This window comes from Macaca mulatta, chromosome 7 (genome assembly GCF_049350105.2).
Source record: "Macaca mulatta isolate MMU2019108-1 chromosome 7, T2T-MMU8v2.0, whole genome shotgun sequence".
NCBI lineage: Eukaryota > Metazoa > Chordata > Mammalia > Primates > Cercopithecidae > Macaca > Macaca mulatta.
In genome coordinates this window covers 134,024,206-134,052,052 of record NC_133412.1, presented here as the reverse complement: position 1 = coordinate 134,052,052, position 27,847 = coordinate 134,024,206, and the positions used below count along the sequence as shown (strand labels likewise).

The window sequence follows — 27,847 nt, the reverse complement described above, 5'->3', positions numbered from 1 at the left end:
ACTTCTAGCCTCACCCTCTGACCCCTGGGGAAGGGAGGAGGCTGAAGGTTGAGTTAATCACCAATGGCCAATGATATAACCAACTGAGTCTACATAATTAAGCCTTCATACAAATCCACAATGACAGTTTGGATGAGCTTCTGCATAGCTGAACTTGTGGAGGTCCCTGGAGGGTGCATGGCATGTCAGAGGCACAAAAGGCACACCCTGGAGGGTGCATGGCATGGAAGCTCTGTGCTCCTCAACTATGCATCTCTTCCATCTGGCTGTTCATGTATAACCTCTGTAATACCCCTTACAACAGATGGATAAACATAAGCAAAGTGTTTCCCTGAGTTCTGTGAGCTGCCCTAGCAAATTAATCAAAACTGACGAAGGATTTGTGGGAATCCCCAATTTCTATCTGGTTTGGTCAGAAGTATAGGTAACAACCTACTACTTGTGACTGGCATCTGAAGTGGAGGGCAGTCTTATGAGACTGAGCCCTTAACCTGTGGTATCTATCTTCAGGTAGACAGTATCAGAACGGAACTGAATTAGAGGACACCCAGTTGGTGTCTACTGGAGAACTGCTTTGGGTGGCGTGTAGGGGAAAAACTCTACAACACCTAGTGTCAGAAGTATTGGCTATGTGGTGTGTGAGAGTAGGAAATGCACTCTAGTTTTTTCATATCTCTTTTAACAACTCTTTGTGGGTAGAATAAGGGTGTTTTCTGAGGTAATGAGTTTACCTCATAACTGGAGAAAGCCTTTTAACTATTAGGGATTTCTAACCAGAGAGGAGGGCCAAATGAACAGTACTGTGATGAAGGTCCACAATCATGACTGAATTTCCATCAAAAGATCTCCTCTTACACTGAGTAATTCTATGTGCTAAAGTGCTTCTGACTGAGCCTACACTATGATCCAGAGTTCTATAACATTACTCAGCCATTTCTGTGATAACATAATTGTTCTTGAAAGATCTTATATTCTGCCAAATGTGAACTTAAAAATTAGAAGTGAAATAGGGGACAGTCCACACAAAATATACAATATGAATCTCAAAAACATGAAAGAAGCCAGACATGAAAGATGACATAAACAGGGACCCAACAAAAACATTAATTATTCCTCCCAAAAGTATTAATACAGTTGATTTTTTAAAGCTTGGTTAAGTTCCAAATAAATAGACGATACAGTAAATGTAGGTTTTATAAGAAACGGAAGAAAAAACTGAATGTAAGTTGATGGAAGTAATTGTAAGGAAGGGATAAGGTTGCTAAGTTATGAAAATGAGCAAAATGCACAAAACTTGGGAAGAATTCCACAAGTAGCACTTCCAAGACAGAATGCAAGGCAAAACTAAGCCAAAAGGAAGAACATGGTATAACTAGACATCCTGTACAGCACTCTCTTTACTCCTCTCTGGCTTGATGCATCTCATTGTGTTTTTGTTTCCATATACAGTCATCCCTTAGTATCTGTGGGGGATTCCTTCCAGAAACCCACCCCCAGGATACCAAAATCCACAGATGCTCAAGTCCCTCACATAAAATGGCACTGTATTTCCACATAACCTGTGCGTATCTTCTCATATACTTTATTTATTTATTTTTCATCCCCCTGGACACCAGGGAGCATATACTTGGTTACTTATAATACCTAATACGATGTATTATAAATGCTATGTAAATAGGTATTGTCATGTATTGTTTAGGGAATAATGACAAGAAAAAAGTGTGTACACATTCAATATAGGCGCAACTATCCTTTTTCTCCCCCAAGTATTTTTAATTTGCCATTAGTTGAATCTATGGATGCGGACCCCACGAATAGAGAGCCAACTGTATCCAAGTTCAGCTGCCATTATTAATTAACAACGTAACACATTTACTTACTAGGAAAAATCATGTGCAAACAAAATAACTTCTACAATGTGGAATCTACATTATACAGATATCATTCCACTATTTACCATTCACGTATAAGCTAATTCATGTTATAAATACACGTTCTAGAAATGGGCAATGTAATAGACAGACTGAATTTGATCTAGTACCTACTTTTAATATGTGACCAAGTTGTCAGCTTTTGCCCTCACTCACCCATTCCCTGTCTTGCTTTAACCAACATCCCCAATGTTGGACACTTCTCAGTGATCTCATCTGTGGATCTCTCTTTCAGACTAGTTTTCTCTGTATGGGTTTAGTATTTATTTTGAGAGTCAGGGAGGGTGATGTTATTTGTGTAGCTAATTTTACAGTATAGAAGAAAGATTTCACATATATATTATTGTTTCCTCATTTTAAAAGCAGATGAATAAATATTTCATTTCTCTTTTTCAAATTAGAAACAATGTCTCAATTTATTTTTTCTTATTATAGTTCTAAATAGAAAAAAAAGGCTTCCCCACCTTAATCTATACCACAGTTTTGCTATTTTCAAGGCATGGAGTACAATTTGAAAAAAAAAACCGGCACTGAATTTTGAAAAGCTCTTTAATACTAGCACAAACTTAGTAATATAAATTCTGGGATGAATTATAAACTTTACATGTATGTGACATACCAATAAAGTGTATTGCAAATATCCCCCAAAGCAAGCAAACAAACAAAAAACAGGCTATTATTACTCTCTACCAGTTTCATTACAGTTACAAAGACTGCCATAAATGTTTTTGACTTACAAACATCTACTGGTCACAGAAGTTTTCATCACTAAAAAAATTAGACTATTTGAAACAGAGGTAAAACACTTGTTTCCTGAAACAAACCCCTGTTTTAATTTTTAAATTTCTTCTGCCTCTTTTAAAGTGGCAGTCAGAATATTCATTAATGTTCAAGTGCCAGATGTTAAGTCATTTACAGCTCAAATGGGCCTTATAAATTTATCTATCATTTTTATCTTGTTTTGTTTTGTTTTGAGACTGCCTTGCTCTGTCACCCAGGTTGGAGTGCAGTCTTGGGTTCTTAGCCTCCAGAGTAGCTGGGATTACAGATGCACACCACCACACCCAGCTAATTTTTGTATTTTTTTGTGGAAACGAGGTTTCACCATGTTGCCTAAGCTGGTCTCAAACTCCTGGCCTCAAGTGATCTGCCCGCCTTGGCCTCTCAAAATACTGAGATTACAGGCATGAGCCACCATGCCATGCCATTGTCCATCATTTAATCCAGGAATTTTTGCTAATGAAATAATTAAAAGATCACATAAAAATTCAGCAAGATTCTATTTATAAAGACAACAAATGAAAACTAACCTAAATGTCTAATTGAAGACAGGTTCAATAAGTTATGTTATGAAATACTTTAATGATGCAATGGATAAACATGTATCATTTGAAGTATTAATGTAAAGTATAAAATGTAAAGATAGTCAAGATATAGTAGGTTAAGACAGGTAGCAAAACAATAATGTAACAGAAGCATTTTTGTTAAATATGTATAATAAAAATACGTAAGATAACAAAAAAGGTCTAGAAGACTATTAACCAAGATTAAACTAGTGGTTCTCAAAGTATGATCCTTAACCATCAGCATCAGCAATACTCAGGAACTTGTTGGAAATGAAATTCTGGGGTCTCACTCTAGCTCTGCTGAATCACAAACTCTGAAGGTGGGGCCCAGATATCTTTGTTTTAGTAAACCCTCTAAGTGATTCTGATATATGGTTTGAGACTGCTACTCTAGGTCCTCTATTGGGAATCAGGATCCCTTTGAGACAGGAATAAAAACCATAAACTTTATTCCAGTAAAGCGTACATTTGAACAAATGCTCAATTTTATTCACAAATATGGGAAAGAAAGTATCCATGGTAGTAAAGTACTGTTCCCAAGTAGAATGTATCTACTAAGCCCTAGGACTCTTCACCTACAACAAAATAACAGATATTTACTGCATATAAGTTGCCAAAATTAAATCACAAAAAAATGAAAGCAAACTGTGAATCAAACCTTCAAGTCTGGCATACCAATATTTCTTTCAGTTTGTCTTTATAATCTTTCTCAGATTCCAAGACTGACACAAAATCTCCTGGGTTTAACTTTCCAAATTTCTGAACTACTGAGTTTATATGTTGAACTTGTGGCCTTTGCAATGGAGAAATCTTACTTGACCACTATTCCATTTGACTAACAATCTGTACTTCCTAGCCTTAAGAGAAAAACTTGAGAGAAAGTTTTTCTTTTTTTCTTTTTGTCCCCTCTCCCTTCCCTAGAGAAAGTTTTAAGAAATTTATCATTTCAGAAACATCCTAAATCCTGCAGAGATCCCTGATTTCCTTATAGCTTATAGTAAGAACCAAGATCAAACTACAGAGACCTCAAGTTAAAGCTTCAAAGAAAACTAAAGGCCAAAAAATAAAAGATCTAACTAGAACGTTAGTAATCATCTCCTAATTTTATTGTTCCAAATCAATTTTAGGTTTCTATGGTAACATATGCATCTCCTACGATAATAAATTGTAACCAAATAAAAATGTTAATGTTATTCTAAGAAAAGTATCCCAACTCTTTTTTAAAAACACTATATGCACACCTGCTATTCTCCTATCCATCCAAGCAGGAAACCATTTCTCCTTTACATCATAAGAAATAGAAAACTACTTATTAAAACATTAATCACAGTCCATTATATTCTGACTCACTGCCAAAAGTTCCCATTACATCACTGAAAATATCTATTAACCAAAACCTGCTTCTGACAAGTTACAGGAGTGTTTAGAATTTAGTAATGTAAAAGTCAGTTTAAAAAGAACAGTTACACAATTGATTTTGCAGCGGCAGCAAAAATAATTACTTTTTTTCCGACATTTATTACCAAAAGGCTGATTTAACTGGTGTTTGTACTGTAAAATTATTCAAAAATTATTTCAAACTTCACCTAGTATTATTAAATAAATTTACTATGAAAGTATTAAACCAGTGACTGAAAAGTGAAATTAAAGAATTTTAAAATGTGCTGAATACAACACTGTATGTAAAACTATATTGAGTTGTGTAAATATGGGTTTTGTTTAGAGCCATGTCTCACAGGAAATTGCAGTAAATGAAAACCATCCCCATTTTCCATTCCTACTCTTTAGGATTTATGTTTTTACATTTAAAACCAGTTATAAAGAGAAACGAAAAACCATGGTGACATTACCTTCAAGTCAGAATAATGACTACTTTGGGCATTCTGATCATGTTAAAATAATTTAATATTATTAGAAACAAAGTTTAAATACATTTTTATTTTGTACCAACAGAACCAACTATTTAGTTTTCATCTGCTGAGCTGTTTGTTTGGGGAGTAGTAACAGTGGCTTCCTAACTTAAGACAGTGCCACTCCAAAGCAGGAGGAAGAGAGGTGACATTTAATAAAGTGCCAAGAAAAAAAGCATAGGGGTGATGGGTGTATATTTCCTAAGAACGGAGACCACTTATGGCGTATGATTTTCTATATTATAAAAATCAGTAACTCAACAGCAGAAACATGGTAATTTTTCTTCTGTTTCCTTATATTTTCAAAATTTCTCTATAATGAACATATATTACTTTTATAATGGGGAATACCCAATGAATTTATTTAACAGATACATGTGACTCCAAGACAACTGGGAGCAACTTCAAGAGAAAATGCCAACATGTCTTAATACATTATATTGTATGAATTTTCCTTCAAATTTAAATTCTCATAATCTCTATTTCTGAAAATAGGAGTGAATGACAATCTCCAATAGCTTATATAAAATCTAACGTTTCTTAGGATTATGTTTTCCTTATTGTAATATGTTTCCTATGTTTAATTTAGCTGGAAAATTCATGGTAGAAGGACTTACAGAAATTAGAAGCATGAATTATATCTCAGTTAATAAGGAGACAGAAAAAGAAGAGAGACTTAGGTTACAATCATAGAACATGATAACGATAAATTACCAGGGTACTTTAACCAAAGAGCCAACATGTTTTACATTTGAAAGGTTAAAACAGTCACCAAGCTATATATGTCTAATAACTTCCTAACAATTCAATTTCCTGATTGTTTTTCCTTTTTAAAAAAAAAATTAGTTTCTCTAAATAGAAATACAATTTCTACAAACCTAATGAAAATAAAGTCATCTCTACTTGAAAGTAGTTCTTAAGAGAATATGAGGCTGGGCACAGTGGCTCACACCTGTAATCCCAGCATTTTGGGAAGCCGAGGCAGGTGGATCACTTGGGTTCAGGAGTTAAAGACCAACCTGGCCAACAAGGTGAAACCCCATCTCTACTAAAAATACAAAAAACTTAGCCAGGCATAGTGGTGGGCTTGTAATGATTACAGGTGGGCACCTGTAATCCCAGCTACTCAGGAGGATGAGGCAGGAGAATCGCTTGAAGCCAGGAGGCAGAGGTTGCAGTGAGCCAAAATTGCGCCACTGCACTCCAGCCTGGGTGACAGAGAGAGACTCCGTCTCAAAATAAATAAATAAATAAATAAATAAATAAATAAATAAATAAATAAATATTTTTCTGTTTTCAATCCATGATGGAAAGGAAAAAAAGACAAAGACATTTCATTATTATCAGGTGAATATAAGGTGGATCATAAGAGTGTAAAGATGCAGAAAGTAGCCCTCTAGATGCTAATTGTGATGATAAAAATAATCATGTAAGTAAAATCTCAGATACTAATATCCTAGATTAACCTTCTCAAACTGTCTCTCTTTTTTTTTTTTTTAAATCTCCTCAAACTCTATTGGTGGGCTTGGGCTCTGCTGGTCCCACAGTGCTGTGGATCACCTGCCATGGATCCCAGCCCCAATGGCCCCGCCAGCCTCTGGCCTCACTGCCATTTATAGGACTGATTCTGCAAGACATGCGGTCTGTGGCCCACCCACGCCTTGTCACTGCAGGTGAAGAAGCTGCCCCACCACCAGTGCTCACAGTACTAGGATACCTTTGTCATCTGCACTAAGACCTATGGCAATGTGATGGTGCTGGATGGCATCATCCAGTATAAAGAGAGGAACAAGTTCTCCTACCAGGAGATTATAGTCAACCTGCCCCTCTGCAGCCACCCCAACACACAAAAGGTGGTGATTATTGAGGACAGGGACAGGAGCATTCTGTGCAAGGTGATGTAGCACCCCTCTGTGAAGTCTATGGTCCAGTGTGAGACTGATGAGGATGTCATCCAAGTCTCTCAGAAGTTCCTGCCAGGCAAAGCTGTTGACTACTTTTGCTCAAAGCTGACCTTACATATGGGTGACGGGTTTGAATTCATGAAACAGAATTAGGATGCCTTCAGTGTTATCAATGACTCCTCAGATCCCACTGCCTTGCTAAAAGCCTCTTCAAGGAATCCTACTACCAGCTCATGGAGACAGTCCTCAGGAGGGCAGCCCTCAAGAAGCATGGGATTCTCTGCTGTCCAGGTGACTGCCAGTGGCTGGACCTTGACCTCACCAAAAAGATGCATCAATTCTGCATGTCACTCTTTCCCATGGTGGGCTGCACCTACTGCACCATCTCCACCTACCGCAGAGGCCAGATTAGCTTCATGATGTGCAGCAAAACTCAAGCACCAAGTTCTGGCAGTCTGTACAACAGCTGACACAGAAGCTGGTGGAACACACATAACTGAAATGCTATAAATCAGATGCGCACCAGGCAGCCTTTGTGCTGCCCAAATTTGCCCCCAAGACCCTGCAAGATCTACGCTGAACCCAGGTACTGCTGCAGATGCCAACCAGGACGTTGGACCAGGGAGCCTCCAGGGTTCCTGGTCCTCTCCAGCTCTGAGCCAGACCTCTTGCCCACTCTGGCACACCAATCAACTGTCCAAGTCCCAGAATGCTGCCTGGCCGACATGCTGAGCAGCCTGTCTGTGTATCTGTCTCTCTCGATGTGTAGCATTCAGCCTCCAACCCTATATCAGCTGTGTACAGCACCATCTCTCTGCCTTCTCTTGCCCCTTCACTCAACAAACGCGTAACTAAATAACAAAACAAAAAACTTCCCAAACTCAAAAATCAATGAGTTACCAATATATTGTGCACAATTCAATGATTTTTAGTAAATTTACAGCATTGAGCAACCATCACCACAACCCAATTTCAGAACATTTTCATCACTTCAAAGCAGATCCCTCATGCCCATTTGCAGTCACTCAAGTATGTATTTTTAAGGACAAAAAATAATAATAATATATTCCCATCCGGAGAGTCATTAAACAACATAGATTTCATTCCACAATAATTTGGAACAAGAACCTTGACCATCCATTTTGCTAAAAGTATTTGTGTTAACATCCTTTCATCGATGTTTGTGCATCATAATTTACTTGATACATATTTTAAGTGTATAAATGATATTGTCAAGTGTCCACATAAAGGTATTTGGAAGGGAGAAAATCATGTAAAAATGAACAATTAATTGGATTGATCCTTCTAACTGGTGTTCACAAATCTAAAAGTGAGAATCTTTTGCAATTATGGAATAAAAAAGATGGTGGTCCTCTTTTCAACCAAATTACAAGCCATCAAGGTTTTCAAAGGTTTTAAATTTTGATCAAGCAAGCACAAAAAGAGTAAGAGATAATGATAAGCTTAAACCTGTTGATGTATTCGAAAGCCTGAATCCAAACTGAATTTTGATGATACAAATGCAAATGGAACCAGAAAAAGTAACAAGCTCAGCTAGACGCGGTGGCTCACACCTGTAATCTCAGCACTTTGGGAGGCCAAGGTGGGTAGATTACTTGAGGTCAGGAGTTCAAGACCAGATTGGCCAACGTGGTGAAACTCCGTCTGTCTCTACTAAAAGTACAAAAAGTTAGCTGGGTATGGTGGCACACACTTGTAATTCCAGCTACTTGGAAGGCTGAGGCAGGAGAATTACTTGAACCCGGGAGGCGGAGGTTGCGGTGAGCCGAGACCACGCCACTCTACTCCAGCCTTGGCAAAAAAGCAAGACTCCGTCTAACAACAACAACAAAAAAGCTCAAATCTATTAGAGATGTATTTGAAATATGGATTCAATATATACAAGTTGCATATGTCCCATGTTCATGTGTGACCACTGATCAGGGGTTAGTTGCATTCGAAGGGCACCGTCAATTTTGAGTACAGACACCTTCTAAACCAAGAATATATGGAATACAAATTGTTAAATTTTCTAATATAATTGTTTTCTATACTTTGTTTATTCATAAAAACAATGTAAACAATGTAAAATTGTTTACATTTATGGGTTCACTGGACCTAGATAATAAATAGGAATGACTATTTTTCCTGGTAAAATGAGGGTTAGAAACTGAAAAATTCCATGAAGCATTATAAACACTATACCTCCCCTACGAAAGAAGTCAGAGGACCTCTCCATTTGCCTGAGGCTATGCCAACCTCTGCTCATACATAATTTCCCTTAGACCTTAAAAGTATGTTCCCTAAACTTTAGAAACAATTTGAGTGGTGACTTGTACTATGTGTTTAAAGCAGCATTTCTCAAACTTTTCTTACCATAATTAACAGTATACTTTACATGAAAACCCACTACAAGTGTGCATACACATACATATAACTAAAACAAAAGTTTTACAAGTCAATGCTTACAGGGTTTTTTTGTTTCTATTTTTTATTTTTGTTTTTGTTTCTCTTTTAATTTTTTGGAGACAGAGTGTTACTCTGTCTCCAAAGACAGAGGTCAGGAGTTCAAGACCAGCTTGGCCAACATGGTGAAACCCCATCCGTGCACTGCAGTGGCACGATTTCAGCTCACTGCAACCTCCACCTCCCAGGTCCAAGCAATTCTTGTGCCTCAGCCTCCTGACTAGTTGGGACTACAGGCACACACCACCACACCTGGCTAATTTTTTTGTATTTTAGTAAAGACACGGTTTCACCATGTTGCCCAGTCTGATCTGGAACTCCTGAGCTCAGGCAGCTCGCCCAACTCCGCCTTCCAAAGTGCTAGGATTACAGGTGTAAGCCACTGCGCCTGGCCTGTTTTTAATTTTTAGAGGCAGGATCTTGCTCTGTTACCCAGGCTGGAGTGCAGTGGTGTGATCTTGGCTCACTGCAGCCTCGAATTCTTGGGCTCAAATGATCCTCCCACCTCAGCCTCTTGGGTAGCTGGGAACACAGATGCATGCCACCATCCCTGGCTATTTTTTACATTGTTTGTAAAGACAAGATCTTGTTATGTTGACCAGGCTGGTCTTAAACCCCTGGGCTCAAGCGATCCTTGTGCCTTGGCCTCCCACAGTGCTGGGATTACAGGCATGAGCCATAGCACCCGGCCCAATGCTTACATTTATATAATGCCCTTGGCGAGTTTACTTTTTATTTTACTCTATTGTAAAAAAATGTATATAACCTGCAATCTAAAAAACACTGATAATACAACTCTTCAATATGTCATTTTTAAATGTTAAAGTTGAGGGTTAACATGATAATGGATAAATTATTTGTAACAAATAAACAAAATCACCTTTCAAAGCAAGAACAGTAGACAAGCTCATAAACCAGATGGAAGTGATAGAGTCACCATCAAGCTATAGATGTTAACTTTAACAAATGAGGGGATAAAGGTAACAACTAAGCCTTCCTAAGGAAGAAGTCCTGCTTCGTGGAAAAGTTATCACAGCACTCCAAGAAATACCCTCCTGCTGTTGACTCAGTTGTTGGGAGATGAAAGCTGTCCAAATGTGTCTTACAACTCCTCTCCCGCTCTGGTATGCAGAGGTGGGAACCAATGAATGCAGTAAAAAGGACGGTAAGAATACTATTGCTTCTGACTCCTTTACTTTCAATTCTTTTTAAATTAAGTTTGACGTAAAATTCAAGGCAGGAAATATGAAAGTTGACTGAATTTCACTTAAATTGACAGCTAACCACTCCTTGGCAGGATGTTTTTAAAACATTTTAAAAGTACCAATTCCACAAAATCTGATGCTAAACCCATCACAAATTAGCAAAGCAGCTACACTGCATGCCTTCAAACACAAGGACAGGAGAGACTAAGCTATTAATAAAAGTACCAGGAAGTAACATCTACATTGGGTAAGGAGGCTGAAACAAAGCAGGAGGCAACAAAAAGTGAGATTCTATTTTGTTTTCATATTCCCTAGCCCCAGATAGGGTAGATTTTAGGGTTTGATGAGGTGAACAAGGTGCTATTAAAGCCAAAGGAAAAATGTGAAGAGACACAAAAAACATGGCAATCATTATGGGAAATCTAAGACACACAATCAGTTTAAAATATGTGGCTCAGCTGAAAATAAGATGTTCATATTCACCATGAATATAGGGAATATTGACTCAATTTTCAAAATGTCACATAATTGCATTAAGAGATAATAGGGCAAGTGAAATAAGGGTAGAGAAGAGGTTTTAGAAGGCTAAACCTTCATTTCTCACACTAGGAAGTCAAGAGACAGCTATAAAATGGGAAACCAAGAAACTTCAGTATGTTATTCAGAAATACAGAGGTAAATAGTAGAACAAAAAGCTAAGATTTAGAAGATGGGCAGAGTAAAAAAAAAGTTACACTGAGACAAGCAGAATCGAGGAACAGCAATCTGCATTAAAAATTACCTGAAATAGCACCGTGCTCTTGGTCAAATAAAAAACAAACCTACATAGAATTGATCAGCATCTTTTCTCACCTTGAAATATTTCAGAATAATGAGCCAACCCTGGCTGCTCATCTAATCCATATTTTGCCATCTTATTGGTAATTTTCCTTCCAAAAACATTATTCCCTTCAAAAATCCTTCATAAACTAAAATTTGATTTGCTACCCATGTTCACTCTGCCCTCCCAAAGTATAGCCATTTGTTTTCTAGTTTCAATAATCACACTTCTTTTAACCTTCTATATAGGACCTATCTTGACCACTAAAGTTTGTGGATCTCTTTTTTTAAATCTCCCTAAGTCTCTATAGCTTTCTTAAAATAATGTAACCAAATATGATGTAGAATTTTTTATGACTAAATTAAGATGATTTGGTCAACACAGAAGCTACCTACAACACAGAAGCCCATCCGCAGAGTGTACTCTATTAAGCATAATAGAGCATACTTAGCATATTAGACACCCAGAACAGATCACTTTTTTACCATATCTGTGCCTCTACGCAACTAAATTATTTTCTGTAATAATCATGAAATTAAAAATAACAATCCAGAGAAAGCATACAGTGAGGCTTTTCTTTTACAGCACTTTGTACACATAATTATTCCAAAAAAAATTTTAAATATAAAATAGTTTATATCATGAAAGAAATAAACTAAAATATCATTATATTATTTTTTAAAGATGGCCCAATTTATAAGCACAAAATGGACTATCACATTATAATTTGTTTTGAGCTTTGACTTCGGCAGATTTGTCAACGAGTGTGTTAAAATTGGTTGTTTTTACATATTTATGTTCAATAGATTTTATAGTTAGATTCATCAATTTATCTCTGCTCATAGTCAATTGAAGAATACTTTTTGTTAATTTCAAAAGTTTCTTATCTAAAGAAACAGATATTCAAATAACTTGGAAATATCTTACTGATGAGTTTGGCAGAATATAATAAAATTTTTATTTCACAATTAATTCTAGAAGGTGCAATACTGTTGCAATCTTTGTTTCATTAAAATTGAGTCTAGCAACTTTTTTTTCTTTTCTTTTTTTTTTCTGAGACACAGTTTCGCTCTTGTTGCCCAGGCTGGAGTGCAAGGCAGGATCTCGGCTCACCGACCTCTGCCTCCTGGGTTCAAGCGATTCTCCTGCCTCAGCCTCCTGAGTAGCTGGGATTACAGGCATGTGCCACCATGCCCTGCTAATTTTGTAATTTTTTTTAGTAGAGACAGGGTTTCTACATGCTGGTCAGGCTGGTCTTGAACTACTGACCTCAGGTGATCTGCCCGCTTCAGCCTGATTCTAGCAACTTTCAAATGTCCCCACAATTGAAAACTTTAAACACAAATAAAAGATCTCAGAACCTAAGTTCTGTTTCTTCTTTTTTTTTTTTTTTGGTGAGACAGGGTCTCACTCTGTCACACAGGCCGGAGTGCAATGGCGTGGTTTCAGCTCACTGTAACCTCTGCCTCCCAGGTTCAAGTGATTCTCCTGCCTCAGTCTCCTGAGTAACTGGGACTACAGGCATGTGCCACTACACCTGGCTAATTTTTTTATTTTTAGTAAAAACGAGGTTTCACTATGTTGGCCAGGTTGGTCTCGAACTCCTGACCTCATGATCCACCTGCCTCGGGGGTGCTGGGATTACAGGCGTGAACCACCGCGCCCAGCTGTTTCTTCATCTTTAGTTTGTGGCTATGGGGGTTGGGGGGTGGAAAGGTGGAGCTTGGGGATGATCGTAAAACTGAAAGTTATCTGAACTAACTTCTGCGTACATCCAATGTTATTAAAGGACGAGAAATAAAGATATGTTAATTGATAGCTTACATATATATTATTAGATTCAAAAGTAATTACAGTGATTGTTGAGAACTTGGACAAACAAAAGATTTTTTCAGAAACGAGTATTTGAAAACCACCATTGTTTAGAACTGTCAGTACATGTTCATTTTAAAAATAGACTTTTATTCAGTTTTATTATTTTAAAAAACCTCTACAGATAATACAACCCCTTATTGCTTGCAGCTTTGTTGTTCAGATAAAACCCTAGGAGCAACCATTTGCTCAGATAAAAACCTTGGAAGTAATCATCTCTTTTTCACACCCCCCTTAACCAATCCACCAAACATTCTTTTGCCTCTGCTATCAAAATTATATCCATAATCTGACCACTTTCTTATGAACTATACTGCTACCATGCTGGGATAAGCCACTACCATCTTAGCAGGACTACTGCAAGTTTTCTTGCATTCACCCTGCTCCTTACCACCATTGCCCACCATCTACTCTCCTATGACAGACCTTTCTAGATCCAAGTAGTATTATGGCAACTTCTGTTCAAAATTTTCCTATGACTTCCCATCTCCTTCAAAGTAAAAGCCCAAGTCTTGACCATGGTCTATAAAGACCTGTATCATCAACTAGGTCTGGCCTGCCCCCTTACATAAAAATCCGCTACCTCTCTGAACCTATTCTCCTACCATTCCCTATATTTACTCCTGCTCCAGACATTCTGGACTCCTTCCTCTTCCTTATTCACATTCCCACCTGTGCATTTACAGTTCCTTCTGACTCTCCCAAGGATATCAAATGACTCATTTCTTTGAGGAAAGAAATGAGTCATTTGATATCCTTGGGAGAAATTTGCTAATTTGCTAAAATACCATCTTACAGAAGATTCCAATCACCAAAAATAGCACACTACTTCAATCACTATCCATCCTTTTATCCTTTATTTATCTTCAAAGTACTAATTGTCATCTGGAATTTTATATGTCAACTTGACTGGGCTAAAGGATCTCCTGATAGCTGGTAAAACATTATTTCTGGGTGTGTCTGTGAAGGTGTTTCCAGAAAAGATTGCCATTGGAATCAATAGTCTTAGTACAAAATATACACCCTCACAATGTGGACAGATGTCATCCAGTCCGACTGGGGCCTGAACACAGCAAAAAAATGAAGGAAGAGTAAATTCACTCTCTCTTCTGGAGCTGGGACATTCATTTACTCCTGTCCTCGGACATCATAACTCAAGGTTCTTGGGCCTTCATACTCTATGACTTTCACCTTCACCCCTGCTAAGTCTCCATTCTCAGGTCTTCAACCTCAAACTGAGAGTCACATCATTGGCTCCCTTAGTTCTCAGACCTTTGGATTCAGAGTGAGTTATACTACGAACTTTCCTGGTTCTCCCAGTTGCAAATAGCATATCATGGGACTTCTCAGCCTCTATAATCACATGAGCCAATTCCAAAAACGAACTTCCTCTTATGTATCTCTAAATGTCCTATTGATTCTTTCTCTGGAAAACCCTGGTTTAATCTGCTGCATCTAACAGGTGTTTCTAATGTTAAAATATCTAACAGCATCTAACATATTCAATAATGTACTGTTATTGTTGGTTTTATTACAGTTGAATTTTAAGTTTCATCTTAAATGTTAGATCTTTCATAGAAACATCTAACAGCATCTTAACAGATTCAATAATGTACTGTTATTGTTGGTTTTATTACAGGAGAATTTAAGCTTCATGACAGTAGACATTTACTCCTCTGTTTTGCTCACTGCTGTTTTCTCAGCACCCAGAAAAGTAACTGGTACACAATAGGCACTTCATAACTATTTGCTAAGTGACAACCAAATGAAAAAAAAAAGTAAAAACTGCTGAACAGTGGGCCGAGATCACGCCACTGCACTCCAGCCTGGTCGACAGAGCAAGACTCCGTCTGGGAAAAAAAAAAAAATGCTGAACGATCTGTTGTTTTCTCAGTTAACCTGAGCTATACTATGAGGTTTCATTTCCCAATAGACACAATTATATGTAAGATCCACAGGATCTCCTGAATTCTACCGTGATATGGGAGAAATAACCAAATTCCAATAATAAATTGAATCTGCTTTTTTAAGGGTCCTGTAAAAATATAAATCAAAACATTTTATCGTAATAATTTACTTTTTTTAACTTAGTGCTTTCTTTCTGAGATTAATTTTAGAATATATCTCATTTTATGTATTTTTTAATTGATGTTATAATTTAAGTCCTCACTACAAAAAACCATTCTGGAACCAACTGCACAATTATATTTCCTCAGTGACCTTGTAATCTCATGAGCATTCACTCTAGACTAAACAGCCTCATTCAGCTGCCCTGTGTCTGACTGCCGATGAAAGAAACTTGTTTGACAACTGTTTCAAGCAGAAACATATTTTCTCCATAATTGCATAAAAAAGATTTAAAACTTGCAAGACTAGAGCCAGGCTAGAATTTTAAGCACAAAGATTCATGTTAGATATATGAGTTCATTTCTAATTTACATGCCCCCCCCCCAAAAAAAAACAAAAAATAAACAAATATCAAAGACATTTTGCTATCATGGCCAGAAAAAAAAAGTTAATTTGGTAATATTTTCATAATTACCACCAAGTATAGTATAAGTTATATGTTATATACACATGCATATTGCAGTTTTTTTGTGATTTTTGTATTTTTCCACATTCTTTGATTTTCTGATGCCCCAAGACTTTCTGTAAAACTAACATATAAACTTAAGGTTGAGCGCAGTGGCTCATGACTGTAATCCCAGCACTTTGGGAAGCCGAGGCGGGCGGATCACAAGGTCAGGAGTTCAAGACCAGCCTGGCCAATATGGTGAAACCCCGTCTCCACTAAAAAATACAAAAATCAGCCAGATGTGGTGGCGGGTGAGGCAGGAGAATTGCTTGAACCTGGGAGGCAGAAGTTGCAGTGAGCCAAGATTGCGCCACTGCACTCCAGCCAGGCAACAGAGAGAGAGACTCTGTCTAAAAAGAAAAAGAAAAAGAAAAAGAAAAAAGAAAAAACTTGAATGGGTAGCATCAAAAACAAAACAAAACTTAAATGAAACAACTACCTTTTCACCATTCTTATACAATCTGTATATAATAAGTCAATATTATAAGGCAAAAACAAAGGTAAAGACTATGACCAAAAAGCAGTATACAGAATGCCACATTCTCTCATGGAAATTTTGGAATATAAGTAACACTTGCATACACTAAAAATTCTAAGTGATTTCCAGAAAAAAGCACAATCACAGTGACAGCAAATTATACAAATTTTCTATATCATGACTGTGCTGGTGGTTACAAACTGGATGCATTTGTCAAAACTCATTGGAATATACAATAAAATAGGTATTTTATTGTATGTGAATTATGCTTGAATAAAGCTGATTAAATTTAAATTTCTTAAGTGTTAAGATTTTTAAAGTATTATAGATTGCCTCAATTATTTTTCACTGGTAGAATGTAAACTAATCCATTTAAAACAAATTTCCTGAACTTGCAGTTTGCACCTGAAATTCTACCTTTCCTAAATGCTATTTTAAGTAGCTATCTAGGAATATGGGAAGTACTTGCTATTTTTTTTTTTTTTTTTTTTTTTTTTTGAGACGGAGTCTCGCTCTGTCGCCCAGGCTGGAGTGCAGTGGCCGCATCTCAGCTCACTGCAAGCTCCGCCTCCCGGGTCTACGCCATTCTCCTGCCTCAGCCTCCCGAGTAGCTGGGACTACAGGCGCCCGCCACCTCACCCAGTACTTGCTATTTTTAATAATATTATATACCATTAGGTTCAAAAACTACATCAATAGATGCATAAAAGCATTCAATAAAATCAAATGTGAAGGAGAAAAGATTTAATATATATTCATAATTCAATTTCTTCAATGTGATTTAGAAAATACATTTATGTGATACAAAAAAAACCACTTAAACAGCAAATATAATACTTAATGATGAAACACTTGAGGCATTCACCAGAAAAAAAACAGAAAGAAACTACAGTTATTAGAATTATACTTGGTCTAAAAGTTCTACAAGTTCTAGCCAAAATACAATAAAATATAAAACTAAAATCAGAAATATAGCATTTAAAAGAAAAATTACTTTTCAGCTGACTGACTCCTAGATAGAAACCCAGATATTTACCTAATAGAACTAGGTATATAAACTATTAGAATTCAGTAAAATGTTATGTAGAAAATGACATTTAATAGTTTTCATATATAACAGCAAGAACCAGTTAGAAAGAATGATGAAAACTTTATCACAACAGCATCAAAAGTAGAATATAATGAAAATTAATTTCCAAGAAATGTGTGAGATATATAAAAACTAAGTATATTTTAAATGCCCATTCTTCTCTGATCAGATTGTAAGTTTAAATTCCAGATACAATCCCAAAAGGATTGGTGTTTGGTTACTATATAGGGGGATGGATGTATCTTATCAGCTAAGTTGTGGTGGCTTTTGATGTGTTTCATTACTTGATTCACAGTATTTTATAAAAATATTCAAAGGTACACAAATCTTAAAACAATTATGGAGTGCTTTGTTGCTTTTGCCAACAAAGTTTACTTCAAAGTATAAATGTATAAAAATGCTTAGAATAGGCCGGGCGCGGTGGCTCAAGCCTGTAATCCCAGCACTTTGGGAGGCCGAGACGGGCGGATCACGAGGTCAGGAGATCGAGACCATGCTGGTTAACACGGTGAAACCCCGTCTCTACTAAAAAATACAAAAAATTAGCCGGGTGAGGTGGCGGGCGCCTGTAGTCCCAGCTACTCGGGAGGCTGAGGCAGGAGAATGGCGTGAACCCGGGAGGCGGAGCTTGCAGTGAGCTGAGATCCGGCCACTGCACTCCAGCCTGGGTGACAGCGTGAGACTCCGTCTCAAAAAAAAAAAAAAAAAAATGCTTAGACTATTTTAAGAAAGGTAAGTAGCAAGAGAAGACCTATCTCGCTTGTAGTAGGCAGAATTTAGACACGGCCCTCAATATTCTACCCTGTTATATTCACTCCTTGCATAATTCTCAGTCCTTGGGTATAAATAGGACCATAAATATGACAGTTTTCATTGCTGTGATTATACTACATATACAAAATGATTTTGCAAATGTAGTTAAAATCCCAAATAAATACATTATGTATTAATAAAAAATGATAATGATCCTCTGGGCCATCAGCTAATCCTAATCGTTTTGCTGACAAAAGCTCTTGCCTGGATGTTGATAGCTGCTTTACTGATCATGATGGTGGTTGCTGAAGGTTGGGGAGGCCATGGCAATTTCTTATAATAAGACAATAATAAAGTTTACTGCCTTGACTGACTCTTCCTTTCACAAAAGATTTCTCTGTAGCACACAATGCTATTTAATAGCATTTTACTTACAGCAGAACTTCCTCAAAAATTAGAGGCAATCCTCTCAAACCCTACCACTGCTTTATCAGCTCAATTTATAAAATATTCTAAATCCTTTGCTGTCATTTCAACAATATTCACAGCATCTTCACCAGGAGTAGATGCCATCTCAAGAAACCACTTTCTTTACTTATCCCTAAGAGTCAGTTCCTCGATTTTTCAAGTTTTATTATGAGGCTGTAGCAATTCAGTCATATCTTCAGGCTTCACTGCTAATTCTAGTTTTCTTGCTATTTTCACCCCATTTGCAGTTACTTCTTCCAATAAAGTCTCAAACATGGGGGATGGAATTAACTTCTTTCAAATTCCTGATAATGCTGATATTCTGACCTCCTCCCATGGATCATAAAAGTTCCTAATGGCCTCTAGAGTAATGAATCATTTCCAGAAGGTTTTCAATTTGTTTCATCCAGATCCATCAGAGGAATCACTATCTATGCCAGCTATACTACTATGAAACATATTATTTAAATAACAAGACTGAAAAGTCAAAATTACTCCTGATCCATGAGCTTTAGAATGGATGTTGTGTTAGAAGTCATGAAAACAATACCCATTTCCTTCCAGATATCCATCAGAAGTCTTAGGTGACCAGATATAATGTCAATGAGTAGTAGTATTTTGAAAGTAATCTCTTTTTTCCTAAGCAGTAAGTCTCAAGAGTGGGCTTCAAATATTCAGCAAACCATGCTGTAAACAAATACACTGTCATCCAGGCTTTTTCATTCCATTTATAAAGCACAGGCAGAGTAGATTTAGCATACTTTTTAAGGGCTCTACAATTTTCAAAATGGCAAATAAATATTGGCTTCAATTTAAAGTCACCAGCTGCATTTGCTCCTAAAAAGAGAGTCAGACTTGCTTTTGAAGCTTTGGAAACAGGCATTGACTTTTGTTTGTTTGTTTGTTTGTTTTTGAGACAGGGTCTCACTGCATCACGTCATTACACTCCAGCTCAGGGTCACCTAGGTTGGAGTACAGAGACACGATCATGGCTCACTGCAGCCTCAACCTCCCCAGGCTAAGGTGATTCTCCCACCTCAGCCTCCTGAGTAGCTGGGACTATAGGAGTGCACCACCATGCCTGGCTAATTTTTGTAGTTTTTGCCATATTGCCCAGGCTGGTCTCAAACTCTTGGGTTCAAGCTATCTGCCTGCCTCAGCCTCCCAAAATTCTGGAATTACAGGTGTGTGTGACAGACAGAGAGAGAGAGACAGAGACAGACAGGGAAACAGCCAGTCAGAAGAACAGTCAGAACACACATGTTTATTAACTTCACCTTCTTATATGGTACAGTTTGTGACAACCAAAACAATAATAATAGTACTGTCAAAAGATCACTAATCACAAATCACCATATAGATAAAATCATGAAAAAGTCTGAAATAGTGCAAGAATTAACCAAATGTGAAAAACAGACATGAGGTAAGTACATGCTGTTGGAAAAATAGCATTGATATACTTGCAATATCTGCAAAAAGCAATAAAACAAAGTGCAATAAAATGAGGTACACCTGTATTTTTGTGAACTGGACCCTATTATATTTCTTCAAGAGTCACAGATTTTTTAATTGCTTTGCCAATAACAGTGATAGATTTGTAATAACCAATTACTTTTGCTCAGCAAGTTGGTTTCTATGAATGCAGTCTATGACCACATAAGAAAACAAAATTAATAGTGCTAATAGAGATCAAACAAGAAAGTTTTTTCTAATTTCCATCAGGTTCTAATTAACTGACTTAATTCAATACCATCATAACTACTACAATTATTTTCACTACTGATAATATAATAATAGTTAGATATTCTCTGCTAATAGAGATCAAACAAGAAATTTTCTTCTAATTACCATCAGGTACTAATTAACTGACTTAATTCAATATCATTGTAACTACTACAATTATTTTCACTACTGATATAATAATAGTTAGATATTCTCATATCTTGTGACTCAAGACATTAAACCTTCAGAGTTAAAAATCATTTTTCAGGTTTCCTGATTGATAGCACAGAACTTATGCCAGTGATGTCAACATAAGACAGAAATAAGTATGTGCATCTATATCTTTGTATTGCTTTGTGGTAAAGCGTTGTAGCTACCACAAAGCAATATAAAGATAAGCTCTACATGAAATTAGGATTAAAATTACATTCCACAAGATCAATGGAACACAATAGAGAACCCAGAAATAAAGCCACATGCTTACGGCCAATTAATAATCAACAAAGATGCCAAGTACATACACTGGGGAAAGAATTCCTTCTTTAATAAGTGATGCTGGGAAAACTGGATATTCATATGCAGAATAATGAAACTGGACTCCTATCTCTCACTATATACAAAAATCAACTCAAGGTGAATTAAAGACATTTAAATGTATGACCAGATGATATAAAACTACTAGAAGAAAACAAAGGGGAAACACTTGAGGACACTGGTTTAGGCAAAGATTTTATGGCTAAGACCTCAAAAGCACAGACAACTAAAACAAAAATAGACAAATGGAACTATGTCAAACTAAAAAGCTTCTACAAAGCAAAGGAAACAATCAACAGAGTGAGGAGACAAGATGTTGATTGGGAGAAATTATTTGCAAACTATTCATCTAACAAGGACCTAACATCCATAATATACAAGGAACTCAAATAATTCAACAATAAAAAAATAAGTAATCTCATTAAAAAGTAGGCAAAGAATATGAATAGAAACCTTTTCAAAAGAAGACACACAAATGTCAACAGGTATATGAAAAAATGCTCAACATCACTAATCATCAGGCAAATATAAACCACAATGAGATATCTTACCCCAGTTAGCAGGGCTATTATTAAAAAGACAAAAAATTACACATGCTAGTAAGGATACAGAGAAAAGAGGATTCTTATACACTATTGGTGGGAATGTAAATTGGTAATAACCATTATGGAAACCAGTATGGAGATTCCTCAAAAAATTAAAAATAGAACTATATGATCCAGCAATCCCACTACTGGGCATCTAACCAAAGGAAAAGAAATCAGTATATCAAGGACACCTTGCACTTACATGTTCATCACAACACCATTCACAACAGCAAAAATATAGAATCAATCTAAGTATCCATCTATGGACAAATGGATTTTAAAAATGTGGCACGCACATGCGCGTGTGCACACACACACGCGCACGCATACAAAATGTATTACTATTTAGCCATACAAAGGAATTAAGCCATGTCATTTGCAGCAACATGGAGGGAATTGGAGTTCATCAGGTTAAGTAAAATACGCCAGGCACAGAAAGACAAATTTTGCATGTTCTCACTCACATGTGGGAGATAAAAACTTGAACTCATGGAGATAGAGACTAAAATATAGCAGAGGCTGGGGAAGGGTGTGAGGGTGGAAAGGAAAAATAAAGAGAGGTTGGTGAATGAGTATAAACTTACAGTTAGATAAAAGAAAGAAGTTCTAATGTTTAATAAGAGACTAGGGTGACTATAGTTAGTAACAATATGTTATATATTTCAAAGTAGCCAGAAGAGAGGACTTCAAAGGTTTCCAACACATAGAAATAATAAACACTCAAGGTGATGGATACCCCAAATACCCTGACTTGATCATTATACACTCTATGCATGTAAAAATACTCACATGTACCCCATAAATATGTAAAATATTATGTATTAGTAAAAGAAAAAACTTTCATTCTGCAGAATTTTGGTAGCAAACAGCTTCACTTAAATCATACATAAGGAAAACTTAAGAATACATACCTTAAATAAAGATAATATTTTATCATAAAAGTGTCACAACATGTCATAGAATGAAAGTAACAGATATTCCCATAAAACTGAGAAAGGCATTCTGAAACATCATATTAGAGAAGTCATTCTTACTTCTCAGCTTTACATATGATAATTTTACACAGAAATTTAAAGATATATATAAATTATGTATTTACATAATGCATATATTTACATAAACTAGCAGTGCTTTTAATAAAACCATAACTCTTATATGAAACTACTTAAATATTTCATCATGTAATATTTTCATGGTCAGTATCAAAGGTTGCCTTAAACCATATATATGACAAATTTATACATACCTTAAATACTCTGTAATTTTCAATATTTTTCACTATTCAAGTATTTGAGTAATACAGAAATTTACTCAAACATTCATTAAAATGTGATATGAACTTCTAAGAATCCAAACCAAAATTTACAAAAAAATCATGCTGATATAAATTATAAATGTTTAAAATCAATTTTTAAATTTCTTATTTATAACTCTAATCTGTCAATTGATTTCTTGGGAATTTTAAGAGTAGGTTCAGAAGTTATATTATCTTTATCTGCTGGAGTATATGAAAGAAATAAAATAACAATAAAGTTATCTATTCAACACTTTGCCAAAAAGTCTTCTTTTTAATTTCCATAATCATTTACAAATGAACAGCTCACATTAAATAAATCACTTGTATACTTATTGAAAACAGTAGTTATGGCCAGGCACAGTGGCTCACACCTGTAATCCCAGCACTTTGGGAGGCCGAGGCGGGTGGATCAATTGAGGTCAGGAGTTCGAGACCAGCCTGGCCAACATGGTGAAACCCCATCTCTACTAAAAATACAAAAAATTAGCCAGGCATGATGGTGCATACCTGTTTTTCCAGCTACTCAGGAGGCTGAGTCAGAATTGCCTGAACCCAGGAGGCGGAGGTCGCAGTGAGTTGAGATCACGCCACTGCACTCTAGTTTGGGCAACAGAGTGAGACTCCAACTCAAAAAAAAAAGAAAAAAGGAAACAGTAGTTATATTTGATTAATAACTTGAAATGGATGAATCTAGTTGTGTCACAAATGCTCATGATTGGTTTCAACTAAGGGACTAACTCTTGAATGGAAGGTAGTAAAATGTTAACTAGAAAGCCAGCTGATTATTAAAAAGAGAGTCTCACACTGACAGTCAATTAGACTTTCCTAAACTGACCACTATGGCCATAATCTAGGGAATTTCAATTAGCAGTTAAGTTTTCCCACTGCTTGCTCCCATTGGCACAGAAGAAAACATGTTTATGTATTGTTTTGAGCACACCAGAAGAGTACTGCCAGTACAATTTGAGTTATAATTATTTACTAATGATACCCTGTGAATGAGAAATTCACATATATTCTTCATCTATTTCTCAAGTTTAACTAACTTCATCATGAAAAGATCTCAGTAACAATCACCTAAAAATCTCAAGGCAGTATTCTTTTGGTTTTATCCCTTATCAAAGTTTTATAAAAGAACAAAAATATAGTTCTTGGGAGACCAGTGCCTTCCAAGACCTTATGTCATCCACTCCCAAAAATACATAATTGAAATTATCCTGAAAGTGCCTGTGTCTACATTTTAGAAACAAATAAGGTGTAGCTACAAAAAAAAAAAAAAAAAATCTGTACCACTCTTAACTTCATCATGTCACATAGTTTCGACGCAGATGTTGGAAAATGGAAACGAGATGATTTGTTTTGTTTTGCTGAGACAGAGTCTCACTATGTTGACCAGGCTGGTCTTGAACTCCTGGCATCAAGCAGTCCTTCCACCTCAGCCTCCCAAAGTGCTAGGATTATAGGTATTAGCTACCACACATGGCTGAGATAACTGATGTATTCTCTATTTGCCTCTAGAGAAATTAAACTAGTTCCCTTTGTAGGAAAATAGAATATAAAACGGAAATTTTGTAACAATAAGGAAAGGAAAGGAGAAAGCACTAGAAGCTAGAAGTTTTGGGTTTGGGGAAAGACCATTGTAAAGGGATAACTGGAGCTTATTAGATGTAATCTTCTAGCAAAGACATGGACAACTGTTAGGATGAATGTGAAAATATTACAGCTTTACAAAACTGATACCTTATCCTCATACCTTATGAACAGCACCTCAAATCATTCTTTGAAAAGTCACTTCACAAAGCAACTTCTTCAGTTCCTTCAAAATGTTTTTAAAAATTTAGTTAGGTAAAAACATATTTTTAGGTCTACAGTAATAAGAAAAACAATAAGAAAGCAGATAGCTTCAGATAACAATTCCAGAAAAGAAAGTTAACTTCTGATACAATAAATCAATTTAGGATTCACTTTAGCACATATCTAAGAATAAGGCCACAATATATCAACAAAGAGAAAGCTTGAGCTAATCCTGGTTCTAATTACTAAAGTCCTCTGTATAGAATTTAATCCCTTTGTCAAGGCAGAAGACTGAAGAGAGAAGGAAAGTATGAGTTACACATTCTATTTTGGTAGATAAATAGCTCCTGGACCAAAAAAATATATATATATATTTAACAATTCTGATATCACTACTAATTATCTAAATTCCTTCACTGTTTAGCCACAGATGGCTAAAAGAAACTGTTATGGCCAAGATCTACTGCTTGAAGTGTATATATGTTTATTTGTAATAACAATTTGCCTTTTTAACTGTTGTAGATATCAAATGTATATACAGTCTTTATGGCCAGAGACAAAAGTCTACTTCTAGAATCTTGGAGCTAATTATATTCTAAATATTCAACGCTTGATGAAAGCCCTACCACTGCCACCACCACCAACAGACACGCACACAAACACGCAAAAAGTGCTCCTCCCTCCCATCAAATCATATGTTAAGTATGAAAAACTTGGGAAAAGTACAAACACTAAGGTTATACCTTATCTAAAAGACACATCCTACATTTAAAACTCCAACCCACAGAGGTAAAGGCAGAAAGAAACACAAAAAGGGCTCCAAACAAAGTGTTGCCCAAGTTTATTTAATTTAATAATTTACTGGGAAAAAATAGACAATCAGGCTAAACCTACTTTAAAGGGAATTCTAACCCTTATTTAAATCTTCATGTTCTAAGAAGTACCACCACCATAGAAGATTTAAAAAGAAACATGGAGGATATTCCATGAAACAGATCCAATAAAATCAGCAATAATTAAGTACTAAATGCAAGAGGAAATAAATTATTTAAAAAAAAAAAAAAAAAGCAGCCAAGCCTCCACTGCTAGGGAGGAGCAAAGATTGGGTGCCACTGGAAGAGGGGTAGAAAACCTACTGCCCGCATTCCTAGTCCTACAATGAAACAGGAAAAGAAACCAACCACTGAGGAAAGGCAGGAAACCAACTCATACCTAGGGTCCTACACTGATGCCCAAGATTCCCCACCTGCAACAAAACAAAACAAACTTCAGTTGTGAGCTTGGGGAGGGACAGAAAAGCCACCTGTACCCTGAAGTAATAGATACAAATTGTTGGCCTCTGGGAAAGAAATAGGAACACTAAGAAAGCACCATCCTGATCCTCAGGCACACAGGTCCTCCTATGACTAAGGTTGGAACAGGAGAAGCAAGAAACCCCTTCTTCCCACAATAAGACTTATTCTAAGTAAAAAGCAAGGGCAATCTACTATTGGAGAGCAACACCAAGAGAGAAGCCCTCTGTGGCTCAGGCTTACAGAGCCTGTTGAAAACTAGAGGACAGAACAAGAAAACCTAGAAAACTCCTTCCAGCACTCCAGGCCTCACACTAAAAGCAAGGTGGCAATAAATTGTGACTAGATGAATTTGAAACCTGTGGTACAACGATAGGAACTGGAGCAACAAAAAAACAAAACCAAGATCAAAATACAGAATTAATATTCAGCTCTCGACACTAATGGCCTAGCAGAAAAAGGCATGTAAATATTTCTGTGCATAAATATTATTTATCTCAGTCTCTACTATTCTGTCGTACAGAATGTCCAATATTCAAATAATAATTAAAACAAACGGGAAAACAACAAATGTATCATGAGGACACAAAACAGTCAACAGAATCAAATCCAAACATAAAAGAAGGAGTTAAGAAAATACTATGATTAATAAGTTAAAGGATCTAATGGAAAAGGTGGATAATACGTATGAACAGGTAGGAAATTTAAGAAGCGAAAATCATTTTTAAAAAGTGAATGAAAATACTAGATATAAAAATTGCAATATTAAAAAGAATTCCTTTGATGGCCTTATCAGCAGAATGGGCAAAATAGAAAAATAAGTGAACTTGAAGATAGGACAAGAGAGAAATTACCCTAGCTTTTAAAACAAAATTTTTTAAAAAATTGAAAAGCACAAAATAGAGCATACAAGAGGTGTAAGTAAAAAGATAATCAAAAGGTATAACATTGTAAGATTTAAGAGACTAATACCTTTTTTTAAAAAATTAGTCTAAAAGCCAGTATTATTACTAAGTTTGATTTATAACTCCACATTTTGTTTTCTACAGAATTTAAGAAACTAACACATTTTAAAAAATAATTTGTTAATAATCTTGGACACACAATATATAAAGATGTAATTCTGTGGCATTGACAACTAAAAGGGGTGAGGACAGAACTGTTTAAAAGCAGCGTTTTTGTATGTTACTGAAGTTAAGCTTGTATACATTCAGAGCGCTACAACCTAGGATAATAAATGTAATCATCATAATAATGAAAAAATAATAGCTCAAGAATATACACAATAGAGATAAGCAAAGAATTTCAATGTGGCACTAAAAAATAAACACAAAGAAAACAGTTATATAGGAAATAAGGGAGAAAAAGCTATAAGGCATATGTAAAACAAATTAAAAATGACAGAAGACCATCCTTATCAGTAATAACTTTAAATGTAGTGTAATTAAACCCTCCAATCAAAAGATAGAAATTGGTAGAATACATAAAAAATAAATAAAACCAAGATCCAACTATATGTTATCTACAAGAAACTAACTTAGGATTCAAAATCACAGGTTAAAAGCAAAAGAATGAAAAGGGCTATTCCATGCAAATAGTAACAAAAACAGAAGTAAATACTAATATGAGGCAAAATAGGCTTTCAACCTAAAGTGTTCATAAGACAAAAGAACATAACATATTAAAATATTTATTTACCTATATAAATAACAGACCATCAAAACATATGAAGCAAAACTGTCAGAACCAAAGAGAGAGTTTTACAATAATAGTTAAAGGGTTCAATACTCCCCTCTCAATAAT

At 36.0% G+C, this 27,847-nt stretch overlaps 1 protein-coding gene across 3 annotated transcripts in view; it reads right to left on the bottom strand.

Annotated features, from left to right (window-relative positions):
• Nucleotides 1-27,847, bottom strand: part of MNAT1 (MNAT1 component of CDK activating kinase) — a 240,475-nt gene that overhangs the window by 51,195 nt on the left and 161,433 nt on the right. Inside the window, exon 8 of one of the 3 annotated variants that reach the window (XM_077937996.1) lies at nt 23,466-23,584. The exons of the other annotated variants lie outside the window; for them this stretch is intronic. Within the exon in view, the coding sequence (XP_077794122.1) occupies nt 23,482-23,584 (103 nt within the window). The 3' untranslated portion in view covers nt 23,466-23,481. The remainder of the gene's footprint in view (nt 1-23,465; nt 23,585-27,847) is intronic. 3 annotated transcript variants of the gene reach the window in all.